Below are 19854 nucleotides of genomic sequence, written 5' to 3'. Positions count from 1 at the left end.
GTAACACGGGAAGGTGGTCCAATTATGTTAATACATTCAAAAGGGCTGCGAAGGGAGGCAGAATCTAAGTGTGGCAATACTATGGCAGTTGAGGACACCTAAACAAAGCAAAAGGGCTGAGAGGGAGGGTGGAGAAATAGATCTAGGGGAATCCTAAAGCCAACGGAGCTTTGACACTTTTTATAGAACATAAGGCTAGGAACAGGGAAAAGAGTTCACTCAGACACATTTTTTGAAGCCAAATTTGTTGATGCATTAAGCAAATATTGATTATCCACTCTGACTAGTCACTATCCTAAGTATTGACAATACACCAGTGAACAATATGGACAAAATCTATGCCTTCATTGGAGCTTAACCTCTAAAAGAAGAGACAAACAACAAAAAATACTTAAACATTAAGTCTAATATATGTGATGAAGAAAAACTTAAGGCAGCAGAAGAGACAGCAATGCTGGGACAGTGGGTGGGGAATAGTGTCCTATTTTAAATAGAATGATCAGGTAAGGCCTCAATGAGATGAAATTTAGACTAAGTCTTGAAGAAGCAAACCATTCAGATATGTAGGGGAAAATGTGTAACAGGCAGAGGGAATAGGAGATGCAAAGACCCTGAGGTGGGTGTGTACCTGGTATATTTGAGGAACAGTTAGGAGGCCAGCATGTTTGGAATAACATCAGGAAAGTAATAGGGTTGTGCTGTATAGAGCCATGAAGGCCTTTATAAGAAATTTGGCCTTTACTCTGAAATGGGAGCCATTGGAGAACTTTTTCCAGAGAAGTGATATGACTTGACTTGTGTTTTAATGAATTACTCTAGCAGCTCTGTGGGAATGGGCTGCAAGGGAATGGGGGGTGCAAAGCTAGAAATGAGGAGACCCGTTAGGGGGCTTTTGCAGTAATATGAATGGCAGATGATGGTGGCTTGGACAGGGCAACAGCAGGGGAGGTGGTGAAAAGTGGACAGATTCTGGAAATGTTTAGAAGGAAGAGATAATTTGCTGATAGATTGGATGTGGAGTTTGATGAAAAGAGAAATCAGAGATGGCTCTAAGATGTTTGGCCTGAGTAGCTGGAATTAGTTGCCTTTGACTGAAGTGGGGAAGATCAAAGGCTGGATGCACATGAAGCCAGAGTCCAGGGAGCAGTTGTCACAGCTAGTGCTTCAAGGTGGCATGCTGGCACCATTAAGGTGACTCTCCTGCCAGACACACAGGAAGGGCGATGTCACTTGGTCAGGGGGCCTTTTCCCTGCACATACTGAGGAAAACCTGAAAATTTCGTGCCCTTTTTTGTATGATTTAGTACTCTGTTCTTCTTCTATTGTAATAGCTTTTGCAGTTGACTACCACTAATTGTGTGATGGTGGAGAAATCACTTTTATGTCTCCCCTCTGCTACTTCCCAAGGCTGTGATTGGGTGGGAAAGGTATAATTGCAGTAACGTTTAATCAAGGAATGTTCTGGAATATGGGGCAACCTGACAGGTAGAAAAGGAAATAGATGTATTCATGTAAATTACTACTTACTTTGAATATTTTGTGACTCCTTTGCATGCCTTGAAAATTGAGATATAAGTCTTCCTCCGTTTTAATTCTTTCTGCCAGAATTGGTTTTCTTTAAAAGCTAATGTATACATGCCTGCATCCTATTTTCACTTAAAGTGACAGATGGTTGAAACCAACTCTAGTTACATTTTTTTAAAAGTCTTGAATTTTTAAAAATACTCATGAATATCAGAAGGGTTTAAGCCTTTTAGGACTGGTTGAGAAATCTGTTCTGAATGCTGCTTCATACCACTGAGTTATCCATTCGTGTACAAAATGTTGTGTGCTGGGCCAGGATAGGGGATTTGCAGCCAAGCTTTTCAGATGGGTATTTGCTTTCTAAAAGGAATATAAAGGTTGTGCTGATGGGGCAAATAGCAAATATCAGAATCCTAGAGCAACATTCAGCATTTGTGTTGACATAGTCTGTGGGGAATATGTGATGGTCCTGCATTTCTGGCAGTATTGATTTTCTTCACTGTTATCTGCATACTAAGGTAGCTGGAAAAGTTGGTTAATCTTTTGAGAATACCCACTTTGATGTGCTTGTACCTTGGAGTATTGAGGGACTTATTTTATGTTTTTTTGCTTTAATTGTCTGGTAGATTTAAACAAATAGAGTGGAGTTTGCTTTGGTCATTCTGTGATAGAGCTTCCTGCCAGTGCTCTGTAAATGGATGACAGGTTCCATGTGTACCCAGTATTAATTTCTTGGTGCTCAGGGTAGTCAGAGCCTGGTCAATCTCTTGTGGTAGTGAACAGCTTTCTTTGTTCACCCTAACATACTGTGCAAATCTCATCATGATCTGTGAGTGTCATGACATGCAAAATGTTGACTGAGAAAGGATAAAGGTAGAGATAAATTTAGAATTAAAAATTTTTCAGTTTAAGAATTGATGTAGCCCAATATATTTCAAAAGTTTAGCTGCAACTAACAATAATAAATAATATTGGGTAGGTAACAGTACATGTATATGCATGTGTCCAAAACAAGTTTCTTACCATGTGCAGTGCATTCTAATAATTCTAATCTGTTACATCACAGAAATGGCTGTGATGACCACTGACTTGATTTTGTAACTCACTGGTGGGTTGCAACCCATGTTTTAAAAGGCTGGTGTACTGTGAATTACACCCTAGGAATTAATTACTGGTCTTGTGCTGGCTCAAATCCTTATGTGTTTCCCTCCTACATACAGAGAATTTCATACCCCTTTAAAGCATGGCATAGCCAACCTTTGGCTATAGGGTGACCAACTTGGCCAGATTTGCTTGGGACTTTCCTGGTTCTAGCACTATACATCCTTTGTCCTGTATACCCCTTTATTTCTGTGCAAACTAAGATGGTTGGTCACTCAACCTTTGGAATCTGATCTCTGTCTCCATTCTCATCTTCCCCCACCTGTTTTGTTCTCAGTGTTCCATCCATATCCCATTACTTGTCCCACAGACTAGTCATTCTTTTTTACCTCCCACCTTTGTCCATACTTCCCCTCTGCCTGGGATGCACCACTCAACTGTGCCTTCCTCAGGTCTGGTCTTCCTCCATGATGGTTTGTTGAGTCACTTACTCTTTGGAAGCCTTTCACTGCTTTCTTATGAGCAAGGTGGTAACCACAGACTACATTGACTTATGGAATCTTTAGTAACTCTGTGTTTTCCTCATCTGTCATATTCTTTATCATCTGTTGAGCAAACATTAGAAGGAAAACTGCTGACATAAACTGGGTGACTATTATGAAGAAAGAATACAAGAGAAGTAGAATAAATCAATAGAGATGGTATGACCAACAGAGTGGGGCAAGAGAAGATGCAAAAAACTTAAAACTATGGGCGTATGCAGTGGTTAAGAGCATGTGCTGTGGAGACTTGGGTTTGAATCCTGGATCTTCACATGCCAAAGTGGTTTGCTTTGGTTGTGAGGATAGAGTATTACCCTAGAGGCCTCTTCTCTGCATGTGCCTTTTCACTCATCATGACACCAGCAGGGATTGGTGGTCCTTAAAATTAGGTGAGCTTAATTAAAAATTCATGAGTATTTGGTAAATAAATTTGAGAGGGAATTAAGTGGTATTAAGATGTGGAGATAATCTTAAATGGTTTTAGAGGATTAGAATGCATTAATTTTTTCTGAGAATGTGTATGCTGATTTATTTCAGGAAAATCTAATTTTACTTTATTATATGAATTAAATAATGTTTAAATTAGTTATTTAAATTAAAATTATTCCTTTCTTCATTGTGATTAATGTATCTTGACTTAAATTTCCTTTAATCTGATAGTTTAAATTTGTGCTCACTTGTGGCTGCAAGAACAGATGGGTGGCTTGAATTTGCCTGCATCCTCTATCCAGGGAGTGCCCACTTCAGGCAGACCTACCAGCTCGTACTGTCTTCATTTAACTTTGTTGCACAGATAATCTGGTTTCTTTATAATACATCAGGTGAAGGACTCAGAGTCTAAGCTAAAGCTAGTCGTCTCTAAAGATGTGCTTGTTATCAGTTATTTTAAAGATCAGTCTGCCAGGTTACCTGAGAGTAGTTTAATTTTAGACATGTTCATTTATCATCTTAGCAACTCAGAAAAAACAGCTCCAAGCACAATAGATGGCTCTGTTCTAAAGCATAGATTATTTTTACATCACTGTTAAAGAGAAAGCCCAACTATCAACATGATAATTGATCCTCAAGGAATTTGGGGCAATAAATTCAAGACCGTTGAACTTCTTGGTTGAGATAAACAACAGAGACTATCAATTATAAATTAATGGATTTTGCTAAATAATCCTTTTAGAGTCAGAAAACAGATTAAAAATATAAATTAGGCAGGATAAATTATATTAATGGATATATAATGGTAGTGACTTAGTAAAAGAGTTGAATGGATGAGGCAGTGTTAGGAGTATGTGTTTGTTGCACATTTGTACTAATGAGTGAAACTAATGAGTGACTGTCCCACCAAACACTATGGGAATAGGTTTGTTGCATAATGAGGAATAACTTCTCTAATTTTGGTCATTTAAAAGCATAGTATCTGAGTCAATTTATTGATGATTAGAAAGCTCTCAAAATTTTAGTGGAAATATGGACAATATGGAGTGTATCCATCAGTTTTGGGTGATGGAAAGCTCACCCTGATACTGTGTGGAGGATGTATCATCAGGGAACAAGGTTAACACAGGAAGATGAGTTAAGAGAGTATTGCAATTGTCAGAGGCAATGATGAAGACTGACCTCATGCAATGTGAAAGGATATGGATCAAAGAGGGCAGACTGGGAAATATTAGGTGGTCAAATTGGGAGGACTTGAAAATTGGTTGTGGGGTGTGGTGAGTTTGAGGATTTGGGGTCTGATCAAGGAAAAGACAAGATGGCAGCATTGCTAAACAGCTTTATTGGATGGTGCTTGGATATGACTGCATGAGAGGAAGTCCCTCACAGCAGACCTCCCAACAACAGCAGCATGAGGCCACCACCTAGGAGTGGAAGAGGACAAGGGAACTATCAGGGGAGAAAGGATTGGAAGATGGGGTCTATGGGTCTAGGTGATGTTGCTCAGCAGCAAGGTGGGGAGTCTCTGTGTCAGAGAGTTCCGAAGGGCAACAACAGTTTAGAATTATTTCTATAGCCACAGGGTTTGTCTTATCTATGGCTAGCAGATGTTGGTTGCAGGCAGGCTCTAAATTGCTAAAAATATGCTTATTTGAACTCTATTTTAAGCAATTGGATGTATGAGAATTTGTGTTTTGTGCTGGTGGATTATGAGCTAATGATCCCAGCCTGCTATGAGAAGTAAATAGCATAGGGACCAATGACCAGGGGCCATCTTTAACCCATTTATGTAATAGCCAGTGTTTACTCAGTGCCTACCATGTGCCCAATGTGATGATGAGGAGCCACCATGTAAGTTCCAAAGGAAGCTGTGTGATGTTCTATGGAGGAGCCACCTCTTCCCATGTGCTCCTTGGGAGTGCCTCTTGAGATGGAGGAGCTCCTTTCTAGTCACTGAATGCTTTAGAGCCTCTAGGTGCACAGATGCATAATTTCCTTTTACATAAAGTGCAGTTGTGGTACCTTTCTTAGTTTAGCTTTTTTACTTGATACCTGAACTAAGTAGATGATTCATCTTTCCTATCTGTTTTGACCCAAGGTTGTGTGTTTCCTGGTGATTCTGTTGCAAGTCCTCACTTCTTTCTTCATGTAGTTATCCTTGTGACAGTCCTCAGAGGGCTCCCATCTCCTTTCTTCTGATTTTGTTTTCCGGTTCCTCTTCTGCCCTAATTCGCAGTGACCCAATTCCAAAATACTGCTCTCTAGTTGTCCAAACTGTTCCATCTTTAGTTTTATACTCTTTCAAGGATTCTACTTGAGATTCTCATTTCCTAAGGACTCTTGATAACATCTGAGTGTTTCTTGAAGGAAGATACTCTAAGAAATGAGTGGCTGATTCTCTTAATTGAGGAACAGTTCCCTTTCCAAAGAGAAGCATATTAAATCTCTGAATTGGTGGAATCCACCATAGGGGTCAGAAATAAAACAAAAATTTTCCAAACTTTTTGGCAAAGATGACAATGGCTTTGAGTCCTTTAAGATTTAAGAGCTCTCATCTCTACTCTGTTAACTAGATGAGAGGGCAGATACCCTATGGATTGATTTTTCTCTCTAGCATAATGGGCCTCTGTGCTGAAGGCTTGAGAGCCTCTCCTGTTTAATGTGCTACAATTGCCAGTGCTGAAGTTACAGTTTAAGTAGTACAATTTGGGTAGCTCAGAATCATAAAACAGTGAAAATAGGACTAGAGACAATGTGTAGACATAACAACCTTAAATATATCTCACAAATTCAGTTAGAGTGATACTAAAGGTTTAATTTTAGAAACATTTCTGAATTTCCCAGTCAAGAATTTACCCAATATGAATAAAATTGTGAGGAACCTAGAAAAAATCAACATAAATGTTTCAACTGTGCGTATGTATTGAGATTGTTTTTCCACCAAAATAGTAGTTCTCTACTGATACAAAAAAGGTCCTTCCTATGTACATGAAACTCTTGCCATCCTTGGGACTGCCCACTATTGACTTTGATGAGGTGGCTGGGAATTTCAGAAGCAAAGCTTTTTCTTCCAGTTTTAGCGATCTCATGCATTTTACATGTGATGCCACCAGGTGGTGATACAGAGGGATAGCAAGATAGGACCAGAAGTAGACTGATCAGCATCCATCATAACAACTTTTTGTTTAAGAGCTTTCTTTGGATTAAAATTAGTAAAATTTAGTACTCCCCTTTCTGTGTCCATGTGTTCTCATTTTTCATCACCCACCTATGAGTGAGAATATGTGGTGTTTCATTTTCTGTTCTTGTGTCAGTTTGCTGAGAATGATGTTCTCCAGATTCTACTGGGGGGAAAAGGGGAGGGCCAGTGGGAGGGGGAGTTGGGGAGGGATAGCCTGGGGAGAAACGTCAAATGTGGGTGAAGGGGTGAAAGCAAACAGAACACACTGCCATGTGTGTACCTATGCAACTGTATTGCATGCTCTGCACATGTACCCCAAAACCTAAAATGCAATAAAAAAATAAGAAAAAAAAATTAGTAAAATTTTGAATAAGTAAACACTGGAAGGAAAGCATTATTTAATGAAAGTGTCCAAGAAGGAGGAAGTTGCACATTTCCATTTTAACTCTTCCATTTAATGATTGTAAATATGTATGACTATATCTCCCATTTATGGGTAAAATGCTGATACTGGATTATATAATCTTTGAAGTTCTTGTTTTGAAATGAACATGTATAATTGTAATTATTAAAGCAGTCTACTAATACTATTCACAATGGCAAAGACAGGGAATCTACCTAAATGCTCATCAATGGTAGACTGGTTAAAGAAAATGTGATATATATATGCCATAAAATATGATGCAGCCATAAAAAAGATGAGATCATGTCCTTTGCAGAAACATGGATGGAGCTGGAGGCCATTATCTTTAACAAACTAACTCAGGAATGGAAAACCAAATACCAGATGTTCTCACTTGTAAGTGGGAGCTAAATGATGAGAACAAATAGATGCATAGAGGGGAACAACACACTGGGGCCTTTTGAAGGCTGGATGGTGGGAGGAGGGAGAGGCTCAAGAAAAGTAACTAGTGGGAACTAGGCATAATACCTGGGTGATAAAATAATCCATACAACAAACCCCCATGGCACAAGTTTGCCTACATAACAAATCTGCACATGTACCCCTGAATTTAAAATAAAAGTTAAATTTTAAAAAATAAGATGAATTGAAAATGCCTTTGTGAACAAAGATGATGGCTTGCAAACTCCTCATTGATATGAAGAAGTCTACTAGGTATAATTGGGGTCTGTAAAAATCACTCTTTGTTTTCTTTTGTAAAATTAAATATAATTAAGACCAAAAAGCAGCAGACTACAGCAAAATTAGGACAAAGGGATAAAAAACTCACACAAACAGAACTCTGCAGTTCATTAACAACTATCTTAGTTCACTTTACAACCAGGCTAAAGCCCATTTGTGTGTGTGTGTGTGTGTGTGTGTATGTGGGGGGTGGGGTCGGGGAGAAGGAGAATGGAGAATGAAAACAGGCTTTTCAAATAGTCTTCCTTACCTGTTACCTGGCTTAGACAAGTGCTAAATCTTTCACACATTGTTCTATGGGGGCTTTTATTCAAGGCCTCGCTTTCCCAACTGGTTTTCTATATGCTATATCTAGAGGTTTTACTTAGGTCTTCCAGGTATTTCTGAATCATAGTTTATGGAATTCCTGACTCTAATTTGAATTTTTCATGCTTAGTGATTTAGATACTGTGTCTTTCACTATTTCTTTTCCTCAAAAGAAAGAGACTGAACTCCCTCTGTTTAGATTATTTATATAAACACTTAGCAAAATTTTGTTAAGTAAATATCTCTGTAGGCTTTAGAATCAACTCTATCTTATCAGAATTAGGTTAAGTCAGAGTGCAGTTGGGGAACCCCAGGGGATCCCCAGAAACATTTGGGATCTGTAAGGTCAAAGCTATTTTCATAATAACACTAAAATGTTATCTGTCTTTTCTACTGTGTTGACATTTGCAGTGATGGTATAAAAGCAATCATGGGTAAAATTACTGGTATTCCAATGTGATTTGAGGCAGTGGCACCAAACTGTACTAGTGGCGACCCAAATTTCACTGCTACATGCACAGTTAAAAAAAATAACCCAGTTTCACTTAAGTATGCCTTTCATAAAGCAGAAAAAAAATTAGTTACATTAAATCTCTACTCTTGGGTGTATGTCTTACTGTGTGACAAATGGGAACACACAAAGCCTTCTGCTACCTACCAAAGCTCAATAGTTGTCTTGAGGAAAAACATTTGTTCAATAGTTTGAATTGTGAGCTAAACTAGCTCCCTTTAAAAAAACAAGGGAAACACTATTTTTTACTTGAATATCTGACAAACTAGGGTGATTCAGACTTCAGTATTTGGTAGACATTTTCTCAAAAATCAATGGTTTGAGCTTGTCACTTCAAGCACACAACTGACAATATTTGTTGCTAATGATAAAATTTGAGCTTTCGAGCAAAAATTAGAATTTTGGACAACTTATATCTGCCACCCTGAGCTTGACAGTTTTATGACACCTAAAGACTTCTGAAGAGATTGGAGATGACGTTACTAAATTTGTTTTTCAGTTATAATAAAATGTGTCAACATTTGGAAGGTCTGCATAATTTATTATTTTCCAGTTACTTATGTTTTCCAAGGAAGCTACTCATGACATTATAAAATCATACATGAGTAAAAGATTGAGTCAACGTTTATGATAGACCAATGGATTATAATGTAACAGAGTACAGAAAGTTCATTAATTGATATGGTTTCATATTCACATTGCAGTGACCTTTAAGAAACAGCTATTTGTTGACTTTTGGTGTAATAGTGAAGAATATCCACAATTACCTCAAGAGACTGTTAAAATACTACTTCTTTTTCAGATTACATATCTATGTGAGGCCAGGTTTTCTTCATATACTTCAACTAAAATAGCATATCACAACAGATTGAATGCAGAAGCAGCTATAAGAAATCATTTGATTTCTATTAAACCGGATGTTAAAAAGATATGTGAAAATGTAAAAGAATTACACTCACCTTACTATCTTTTTTTTTGTCTTGGAAATTGTAGTTATTTTTTTCACAGAATATTAACAAATAACATATATGTTGTTTTAAAATAAATTATTAAATAAATAGTTTTATCAGTTTTAATTTTTAACATGATTAATGTTAATAGATAGCCTATGTAAACCAAAGCTCTTTGGAGTCCTTGATAATTTTTAAGAGTATTGCAGGGTACTGGGATTATATTTGATAAATATTTGAGAACTGCTCTTCTGTGGTATTAGTAGAACAGTCTTGAGCATCATCCTACTATAAGATGGATTTTATTTAAAATTTTGTTTTCATAGTGTACTGATGGCTGTAAAAATTTAGCAAATAACCCACCTTTTACCAGCCAACTCCCTCTTGAGATGTCTATCTCCCTCTTTTTATTGACCGAACTATAGCTGTAAAAATGGGCTCCTGGTTGTTGTCCATATCATCCTTTGTCCTCCCATTCAGGTGGAAGGAGGCAGCTGCATTTTATGAGAAACCGAGCAGATGAAATGAGGCTGTGAAAGATCAAATTTCATCCAGTGGCAGATGAAAAGTTCAATACATGATAGTGAAGAGCTGACAAGAGCAATTATTTTCAGGCAGGAAAAGAGAACTTATTTCTGGTTATTTTTTCAATAAGGCTGGCAACAGCTGGGCAATGATTTAAACCTCCTAGGATTCCGACTTTAAGCTTAAAAATACATTTGCATATGCCAGCATTAGGAATGGAATCCCAAACGGCTGCCAACTTAGACAACCGAAAGGAAATAGAGATCTATATTGTTCAAAAACTAAGCCTTGGGAGATGTTGTTACTCAGCAGCTGTGTAAACAGAATTAAACCCTTTGCATCTCCTCTGCTAGACACTTGTTCTAAATAGGACCAAACCATACCATGACGATATATACAGAAATAAAAATGGAGGTGATAGATCTCATTGTTGGATTTGAGAAAAGCTGGATATTTTCCTTTCTCTATAGTTATGTGAGGACATAAGAAATGTGAAGGAGATGTAGGGGAACCTGGCAAGGCAAGGGAAGATGTGAAATTGACTTTAGTTTTATTTCTTCCCTCCTCAGTATTCACATTTCTCTCTTATATCTTCCTCCCTCTATCCTCTCCCCATTTTTTCCTCTATTGAAACTTAGGGGCTGGGCACAGTGGCTTACACTTAACAATCTTAGCACTTTGGAAGGCCCAGGCAGGCAGATCATCTGAGGTCAGGAGTTCAAGACCAGCCTAGTCAAGTTGATGAAACCCCATCTCTATCAAAAAATACAAAAAATTAGCTGGACGTGGTGGCACAAACCTGTAGTCCCAGCTACTCAGGAGGCTGAGGCAGGAGAATTGCTTGAACCCAGGAGGCAGAGGTTATAGTGAGCCGAGATCATGCCACTGCACTGCAGCCTGGGCAACAGAGCAAGACACAGTCCCAGAAAAAAAAAAAAAGAAGGAAACTTAGGACCATGAGCCATTTGTATAATGGAACAACAGGAGAGACCTTCCCTGTAATTAACTTCTTATCACCACCATATACCAACCCATCTGGGGGAAGTAGGTAAGGTGCTGGGGATGCCTGCTGGGGACAGCTTGATATGTAATTCTTATGTTCAAAAGAAAAAATTGAGAATAATTTTTTTTACTGTTAAATGACTACACTTAATTTTTTTAAGGTTTTTTTTTTTGAGTCACATTCCTTTTCCCACATGCCTTCCATTTTATAACTCATTTAGATAGAGAAGCTCCCTCTATTTGCTCTGAAGTGCATCACTAGGAACACAGATTGGGTTTCCTCACTTCCAAAGTATTGGTATTAAATCAGTAATACCCCATGCCTTTCCTGTAATTCTCACAGTAACACTTTTTAAATGATTGCAGTGAACTTTAAGTGATGACTTGGTTCAGGGTGCAGTTAGGGTGCAACTGGTGCAACTGGTGATGTGGGCAGGAGTGGGCAGGGTAAACTAATGGTAATAATATAAAAGGAAAAGGAGAAAGAGGAAGAGGAGGAACAACTTTTCTTGGTTGTTTAGTATTTGCCAGACATTATTTTTAGCTCTTTACTTATATTGACTCATTTATTTGGATCCAAAGGATGACAGCCTACTGGATCAGAGATGGGCTGGAGCCAAAGTGATCAGAAGTGAGACATTTGGGAGGATGATTAGAGACGAGCTATAGTAACAACACTACGCAGAGGATAAAGGGTGAATCAAGGAACAAAAGGGAAATCAGTAGTAGAGAGTTGAAATTTGAAAAAAGTTAGCAGGCTCTAGGGATTCATGTATGGAGTCTAGGATAAATGTAGTAGCCAATTTGAACTTTGAGACATCTATTTTGGGGTGAGTATAACTTGACTGACAAAGAAAGACATGGGGTGAAGTGGGGATTGTGTTCAGTAATAGCAAAGCTGGAGGGTTTGTCGGGGGGCATGGATGGAGATAAGAAGTGTGAATTTGGCAACGAAGGTAGGTGAAAGTGAGTGAGGAAGGGGAGATGTCACTAATGGAAAAAGAGTTCTGAATATGGGACTCTGCTCCGAGGATGCTGAGCAGGGAGTGCTAAAGTGCAACTGATCCCAGAATGGATGGGGCCGGGGAGAGACTGAGTTGTGACTGCTCCTAACTCTGGGTGGAGTCAAGCTGAGAGTTGGCCGGTGTGTGGTAGAACATGCTGATGATCAGAAATGGAGGAGTCCTATACCCAGAGGGGGGCTTGATTTACCCACTTGACCCCTTGCCATTTGTAAATGAGAGACCAGATTTTTATGTGTATGAAGTAAATGAGCAATAATTAGCAGCAGGTAGCTTTGACTCTTATTTTCTTAGACTGAGCACATCAGAATTGCCTTGGCAATGACCTGCATTAGCCACAGGAATCTCTATAACTCATGTCCCTCATGCTTTGCTCTTCCATTTGCTTTGTTTGATGTCCAGGGAGATTTAGTGGGTCAGACTAGCAAGCCCCCCAGGAAATCCTATGGAGTTCAGTGCTGGCACTGCATTTAATGCCACTATTTAAGCCATTTTACTATGTGTAAAAGCTCATTCATTCACTATAATGTGTACTTTCCCAACCCTTTATGCAGCATTCTCTTGAGACTCCTTATTCTCCTAGGGGTTGATGCTAAGCATCTATTTTGGAATGGATCCCAAAATCAATAAGTGGAAAGCCCTTTACAGCTGTGTCTTCTAACATTGTAACCTACTGCATTTAAAGAGTGACATATTATTTGGGTCATCACTACTTAATATAAAAAAGATTATATTAAGTAGTGATGACCCAAATAATATAAGTAGTTTTTGTTGTTTATCTTTAAACTATTACTCTCTGGCAGGGAATACCAACTTAAATGATCAACATTGTAAGACATATTCATTATTTGCAATAAAGTCTTTGCACTTTGCAGAAAATTTCTGAGCGTACACCTTACTTCCCTTTTGTAAGTGAGGTTCCTTGAAAGAAAATCATAACAAATACAAGATATGCTTATGTTATGGTTTGCTCCTTAATGACCATAAATATTACTGAAGTTGAGCCAGACAGTTTTGATGAATTGAAGAAAGGTGAATAGATGTTGGGGAATGGTCAAGTAAAAGCTGGGGAAATATGGAGAAGGGGAAAAGTCCCATTTCCTAAGAAGATTCTCCTTGGTGCTTTCAGCTTAGAATGAAACAGCTATTGCTTTAACAGTGATTTTTCTGATCATACATTTCATTTTTGACTGCTAAAACATTTCCAGCACACTAGTTACATAGACCCTCATTGGTCAAGGGTGTTTCTAACTTCTCAGATGACTTCTGGAATTCCTGCCAGGAATTTTACCCATTGTTGTTGAAAATAATTGGCAACCTGTATTTTAGTGATAAACTTCACTTTTGTGAGTTCTGTGGCTTTTCTTGGAAACGAAAAGATAGAAGATCTGACAGCATGGGTCTGTGGAACCTCAGTCAGAGCTGGTGGAGCTGCCTCCTATAGACAGAACATTTCCTCTCTGGCTGGCCTCAGTCACTGTTCTGCTTGCTCAGTTATTCCCCTGGCTCTGTTAAGACTTTGAATTGCATCACCTATTGAAATAGCCCTTTGTATTTGGATGACTGCAAACTCTATTCTTCAGCTTCAGTCCCCCATCTCCCTTCTCTCCCCATCTGTAATGTTGTATTTGTGCATTCTGCTCAGAAGTCCCATTAATACTCAAATTATGACATGCACACTGCAAGGTTTTTTCACCATTTTCCTCTTTGCCTTTTCTTCCTAATTTTACTGCCATCCTCTTTGCCCTCTCAAAGTCAAATTGTTACTGGACCTTCCTTTTTTGCTTCCACATTTAAAGGCTACTAAGAGTTTCTTGGTCCCACTTGGCTGTGCTCTCCCCAGTGCACATCCTCTACTTTCTGTCTCCACATTCGCCTCCCATCCCCCTGCAGGTGCAGTTAAATCAGAGAGATGTTGGCATTCGTTTCCCAGCAGCTTGCCTTATTTCTAGTTTTTGCTCCAGTCTGTCATACAGGCAGGGACAAGAATAGGCTTAAGCAAATTCCATTTTTATTTTGTCACTTTTCTTTTCAAAAATCTGCTATAATTTTCCATTACCCATTACACCAAATAGAACTCAATTTTCTGTTTTTTCAAGGTTTTCCTGGTTGCCTCCACATATCCATTCTTACCAACTAAACTTTTTTTTCTTTTTTAAAACAGAATCTCACTCTGCTACCTAAGCTAGAGTATCGTACATGATTATAACTCATGGTAACCTTGAACTCTTGGCCTCAAGCTGTCCTCTAACCTCAGCCTCCCAAAGCATTGGGGTTATAGGTAGGAACCACCACACCTGGCCTCAACTTTCTGTTTCTTGACTTGAATTCATCCACATCTCTTGCTGTCAGTCATTCAGTTCCTTCTTTGACAGGTGTCTTGGCACATCCAAATATTCCCTTCCTTTGCTAGTTCCTGACCTCATTCAATACCCAGTTCCAATTCTACCTATTCCTCAATGCTTCCTCTGGCCCACTCCACCAGACCTTGATTATCATTTTGTTTTACGTTCTTCTAAACTTGTACACTGGGGATTACAAACATGTAGTAGGTCAGAGCACGGGCAAGCTTGAATTTAGGTTCTGTCATCTATTGGCTAGGCAATCAGTTCTTGCTGAGCCTCCTTTGTTTTAATTATAAAAAGAACTTAATAATAATACTGGTGTACTTGTATTGATAGGATTATATGTGATAATGAATGTCAAAGCACTGAGTAATCAATAAGCCAGTATCTCAGAGAGCATCTCCAGCCACACTGCACGTCTACAAATTTGAGCTATGTGCTCTTTGAAGGAGAGAATCTGGTTTTGCTTAGTTTTGTATCCCTATTCATTATAAAGTACATAGCACACATTAAATACAGCAAATATTTGTTGAAAAATGAAGACAGAGTATGATCATGAATGGCAGAGATTGATTATTGCAATCAGTATGATTATTTCACAAATCTCTGCTGTCACACTGTGAGCAGAAATGTGTATAGTAGAAACATGGTGTATTTCCCAATTTGTGTATTTGTCTGAAAGTATGTCCTAGAATGACTGCAGATTCATGATTACCTCCTGGGGACAATGACAAGAAGTTTGAGAATTTTTCATTGTTCTGTATTATTTGGTATTTTTTTGCCTTCCATTGCTCTCTCATCTACTTCAAGATACATTATACATTTATTCTAGTTGCATATAAATAGTATGCGAATGAATACTCATGACTTGTATGGTCAGTTTTTTCCACCATTATTTTAGAAATTTGGTTTGGGGGCTCTTCATTTCTCAAGGTTTCCATTTTGTTAGTTTCAGTTGGGAGCACAAAAGACTCAAATATATAATCATTGGCAATTGGTAAGAGTCTTCTTTGAACTGATTTTATTTAAAAATATTGGCCGGGCACCGTGGCTCAAGCCTGTAATCCCAGCACTTTGGGAGGCTGAGGCGGGTGGATCACGAGGTCAAGAGATCGAGACCATCCTGGTCAAAATGGTGAAACCCCGTCTCTATTAAAGATACAAAAAATTAGCTGGGCATGGTGGCGCGTGCCTGTAATCCCAGCTACTCAGGAGGCTGGGGCAGGAGAATTGCCTGAACCCAGGAGGCGGAGGTTGCGGTGAGCCGAGATCGCGCCATTGCACTCCAGCCTGGGTAACAAGAGCAAAACTCCGTCTCAAAAATAAATAAATAAATAAATATTGCTGGCACTATCACTACCAGCATCGCCACCATGATTAACATTGAAATTAAATCTTGTTTGGATAAATTTTCCCAGGAACTTGTCATGGTGTTATCTCCCATTCCCTGTACTCACAAACACCCTTTGCTTTGGAAAGAGAAAGTGCCAGAATAAGCAATATTGCATTCAGAATGCAAATGAAAGTTTTATAGAAATAGGGTTGTGCTGGAGATGAAATTAATTGTGACACTTCAGGAGGAGTTATACAGAGGAAGAAGATTAACATCTTAGGTCCTCAGTGGCTGTCTTCCCTTATGCAAATAATGTTAGGCAAAATGAAATCTACATGCATCCAAGCTCAGTGGAGGAATGTTTATTGAGTCCATAGAAATTCAAGCAGGGCACGTCTCTAAGGGTTTATGACAGCCTATTTTCTTTTCTCCGTGTGGAGATGAATTGCTCCATTATCATCTAAATTGGAAGCCATGATGATGGTTCTTTTTGATTCTCTTATTTATGTTTGTTTATTTATTAAGAAACTTCTACAGAAAATGGGTTATCTTGAAGTTGCTATTTTTGCTTAAACCAGATAATAATATTGTATTTTTCAAATATTTATGTATATATACCTAAAAAGTAAGTATTTTATATCATTAGACCAGATCTAACTTAATTTGTTTCTCTGATTCTTTCACATAGACTAAATCATACAACCTCTTGTTGATCACCCAACAGTCACATTTTCATTCCAATGATTTTTGCAATGATATGCATAAAAGTTATTTATATATATGTTCACTTTTTTTCTCTCTTTCTCCAAGGAAACCAACATGTCTGACAAAAGTGACTTAAAAGCTGAGCTAGAGCGCAAAAAGCAGCGCTTAGCACAGATAAGAGAAGAAAAAAAACGGAAGGAAGAGGAGAGGAAAAAGAAAGAGGTAAATCCTGTGTGTTGGGGTGTTATGGAGAAAAAAGGAAAATCACTTGGGGCTGGTCAAATGGGTAAATAGGACCCCTAAAAGAATCCTTTTATGCTATCTCAATAAAATGAATGACTATCTCCCTATTTGCATGATAAAGTCATTGCCCTCTGCTATGTGCTGGTCAGCCATCACCTAAATTTGGGATAACACTGGGTCCAGAGGCTCCAGATGCCTCCAAACCCCAGGTTCATCACAGATGTGAACAGAATTCTATGGGTGGTCTGTGATCTTGTTATGGTTAGAAACTTCTTCACCTTTCTCTGTCCCTTCAGTTTCCTATTTTAATGTGAGAATATTAATACATTTATTTTGTGGGGTTGTACTTAGCAGTACCTAGAATATAGTTAGTACCTAATAAGTTTTAGTTTTAATAAAAGGATTTTTTGAAAAATCTACCAGCAGGAACATTTTAGGAGAAAATTAGAAAACTATGCCAATGGATTTCCATTATTTCCAAAGTGGTGTACTTTTTTATGGTAAATAAGTATCTTAGGTTTGTTAAGGGGAAGGCTGTTCTTTTAATAAGAAGGTAGATAGGACAGTACAGTACAGAGAATTATTACGTTAGATCTGGCAAAAATTTCAGAGACTTTCCATTGAGGCCCCTCTTTATGCCAACAAAGCAGCAGAGACCAAGAGGTAAAATGTAGCTTTTCTGTATCCTAGACTTAGAATCTAGGACTCTGTAATTCCAATCCAATGCCTTGTTGTCATTATCATGTTTTCTTTCACTATGTCAATCAAATAAATATTTATTTTTAATTTATGTAGCTTTTCTGTATCCTAGACTTAGAATCTAGGACTCTATAATTCCAATCCAATGCCTTGTTGTCATTATCATGTTTTCTTTCACTATGTCAATCAAATAAATATTTATTTTTAATTCTCTAATTTGTTGTGGCAGTGTAGGAATAGGCTACATCTTAACCAGATGTCAAAAATATTTTTGAATAGTTTTCTAAGAAGATAACTTCATGTAGTGTGATATGCTTTTGTGTATAGAAACCAGAGCTGCTCTCCTATGCAGTTCTTCTGTAAGGACAAAGAAAACTTATTTTGATGCCTTACAATATAAATAAGTGTTGTTTCATACTACAAGGCTGAGAGACCAAGGTAACAGATTTACAACAATTATTATTTTCCAACAAAGTAATAGATAATTGCAGTTGCATTTTAGCCTTCTGACATCTCTCATCTCTCCATGCCATTATGTGTTGATTGATGTGATCGTTTATTTGTCCTTGACATCACACATAATGTTTTTTCCCTTTGAGATCTTTGCTATTACGTACGCAGTCTTTGAATGAAGTAGAGGTGAGAATTGATAAAGAATGGCTATTCATTTCCTTGCAAAGCCAAAAAAAATTAAGTTATTATATTTCCTTTCCCTCAAATGACAACACTTACTGTAGCTTTAAAGCACCTGCTATCCTTTACTAATAACCAGTTTCCTTTTAAACTGACACTCTAATGTCCAACTTGAATTTCATAGAATTACCACAAAATGTGATGTGATATGGGAAATTTGGTTCCAAATTATGCTGTCTGCTTCATCTTTTTTCATTTTACACGTTTTGGGGAAATTGCAGGCAAACAAAACTGATGGAAGTAGGCTACGCTTTTTGCTTCTATAACCAAGTATTTTTTCCTGATGGAGATTTAGCTTTTTTCACAGCAAAAACAGCCCTGGGAAGTTGAAGGCTGCAGGTAGTGGAGGACTCTAGACATTCCTAGCTGCTGCCTGGTTCTAAAATTGACATCATATGAAGTTGTAGTTTTCTCATTTCTAAACTGGTGTGGTGACTAAGGCTTGTGATAACTGAACTGTCCTCCACAGAGTCAGATGGCAATACAGAGTCTGAGTCTTTCATCCTCAAATTTTCTGATTTGAGTGATCTGAAGCAGGGCTAGATTTTGGGATCCATTGGACCACATAATTTTTAATGCCTCTCCTGGCTTGAAATCTTCTCCCTTCACAACCCATCTCCCCTCAAAGAGATCTTTCCTTGGTTTTGTCCATGCACTCTCTGCAGACTGTGCTGATTTGGTTGCTTCTGAGCAGCCGAGGCTGTAAGACATAAGACAGTAAACACAGTGGTTACGCACAGGGGCTTTTGAGTTGAACATGGCTGGGAAGCCTGGATCTGCCCTTCACAGAATGGCCCTGAATGAGTATGATTCCTCTCTGAACCTGTTTTCTCTTCTGTAAAATGGAGAAAGTAATGATGCCTTCCTCACAGATTCAAGAGGATTGATCTGAGATCAGTGAAAGGCAGCTGTCATTCTGCTTCTGAGATCAGCTATGAGAGTAGATGAATGGGACTTCATAGAATGGTCACATACATTTATAAGATCTCTGCTGGTGAGGCCATTTTTCAGAAATGTCCCATTGTTGGAAGGGTCTTGAAATTCAAGGTCCCTAGTTTCATGAAACTGGGCATTTTATGACTGAAAGGAATCTGGAAGTAATCTATTCTGATACTTTCTCACATGGGGAAGCTGGACTGCAGAGATCTAAGTCTTAGAGCTAGCCTTGCTTTATCTCCAATAACATGAAGGAGACTGGCAATAAAGAGGGGCTACCTCTAAGGCTCATCCAGCCAGTTGTCAGGTCAGAAACCTGCAGTCATTCTTTTACCACCCCCTACTCCAATTTGCAGTGATCATCAGGCCTGGACAGGTATAACAGGACTCTTTTCACCTCCATTATTTTTCTCCCTAAAATCTACATTCCCGTGAGATGCAGCTGCTTACGTATACTCTGATGGACTACATTATTTCTTGATAGAGAGCTTAAGATGTTCTCTTTCTTCTGCTTTCACTGATCTCCTATTTCTTCCTATCATCATTCGCCTGGCTGTGAACTTTACCTGGCTGTTCTTCAACTGGCTGTTAACTGTATGTCTTTCCATTCTCATCTCAAATGTCACTTTCTCCAGGAAGCTGCCTCTGATACCTTTCTTTACC

At 38.4% G+C, this 19854-nt stretch overlaps 1 protein-coding gene across 12 annotated transcripts in view; it reads left to right on the top strand.

Moving 5' to 3' along the window:
- DYNC1I1 (dynein cytoplasmic 1 intermediate chain 1) overlaps positions 1-19854 on the top strand; it is a 331611-nt gene that overhangs the window by 14272 nt on the left and 297485 nt on the right. For all 12 annotated transcript variants that reach the window (XM_078342739.1, XM_078342738.1, XM_003733588.5 and 9 more), the window contains exon 2: positions 16726-16842. In XM_078342739.1, the coding sequence (XP_078198865.1) occupies positions 16735-16842 (108 nt within the window). In that variant the 5' untranslated portion in view covers positions 16726-16734. The remainder of the gene's footprint in view (positions 1-16725; positions 16843-19854) is intronic.

The sequence above is a fragment of the Callithrix jacchus genome, chromosome 11, assembly GCF_049354715.1.
Source record: "Callithrix jacchus isolate 240 chromosome 11, calJac240_pri, whole genome shotgun sequence".
Taxonomy (NCBI): Eukaryota; Metazoa; Chordata; class Mammalia; order Primates; family Cebidae; genus Callithrix; species Callithrix jacchus.
This window is presented reverse-complemented; position numbering and strand designations above follow the sequence as displayed.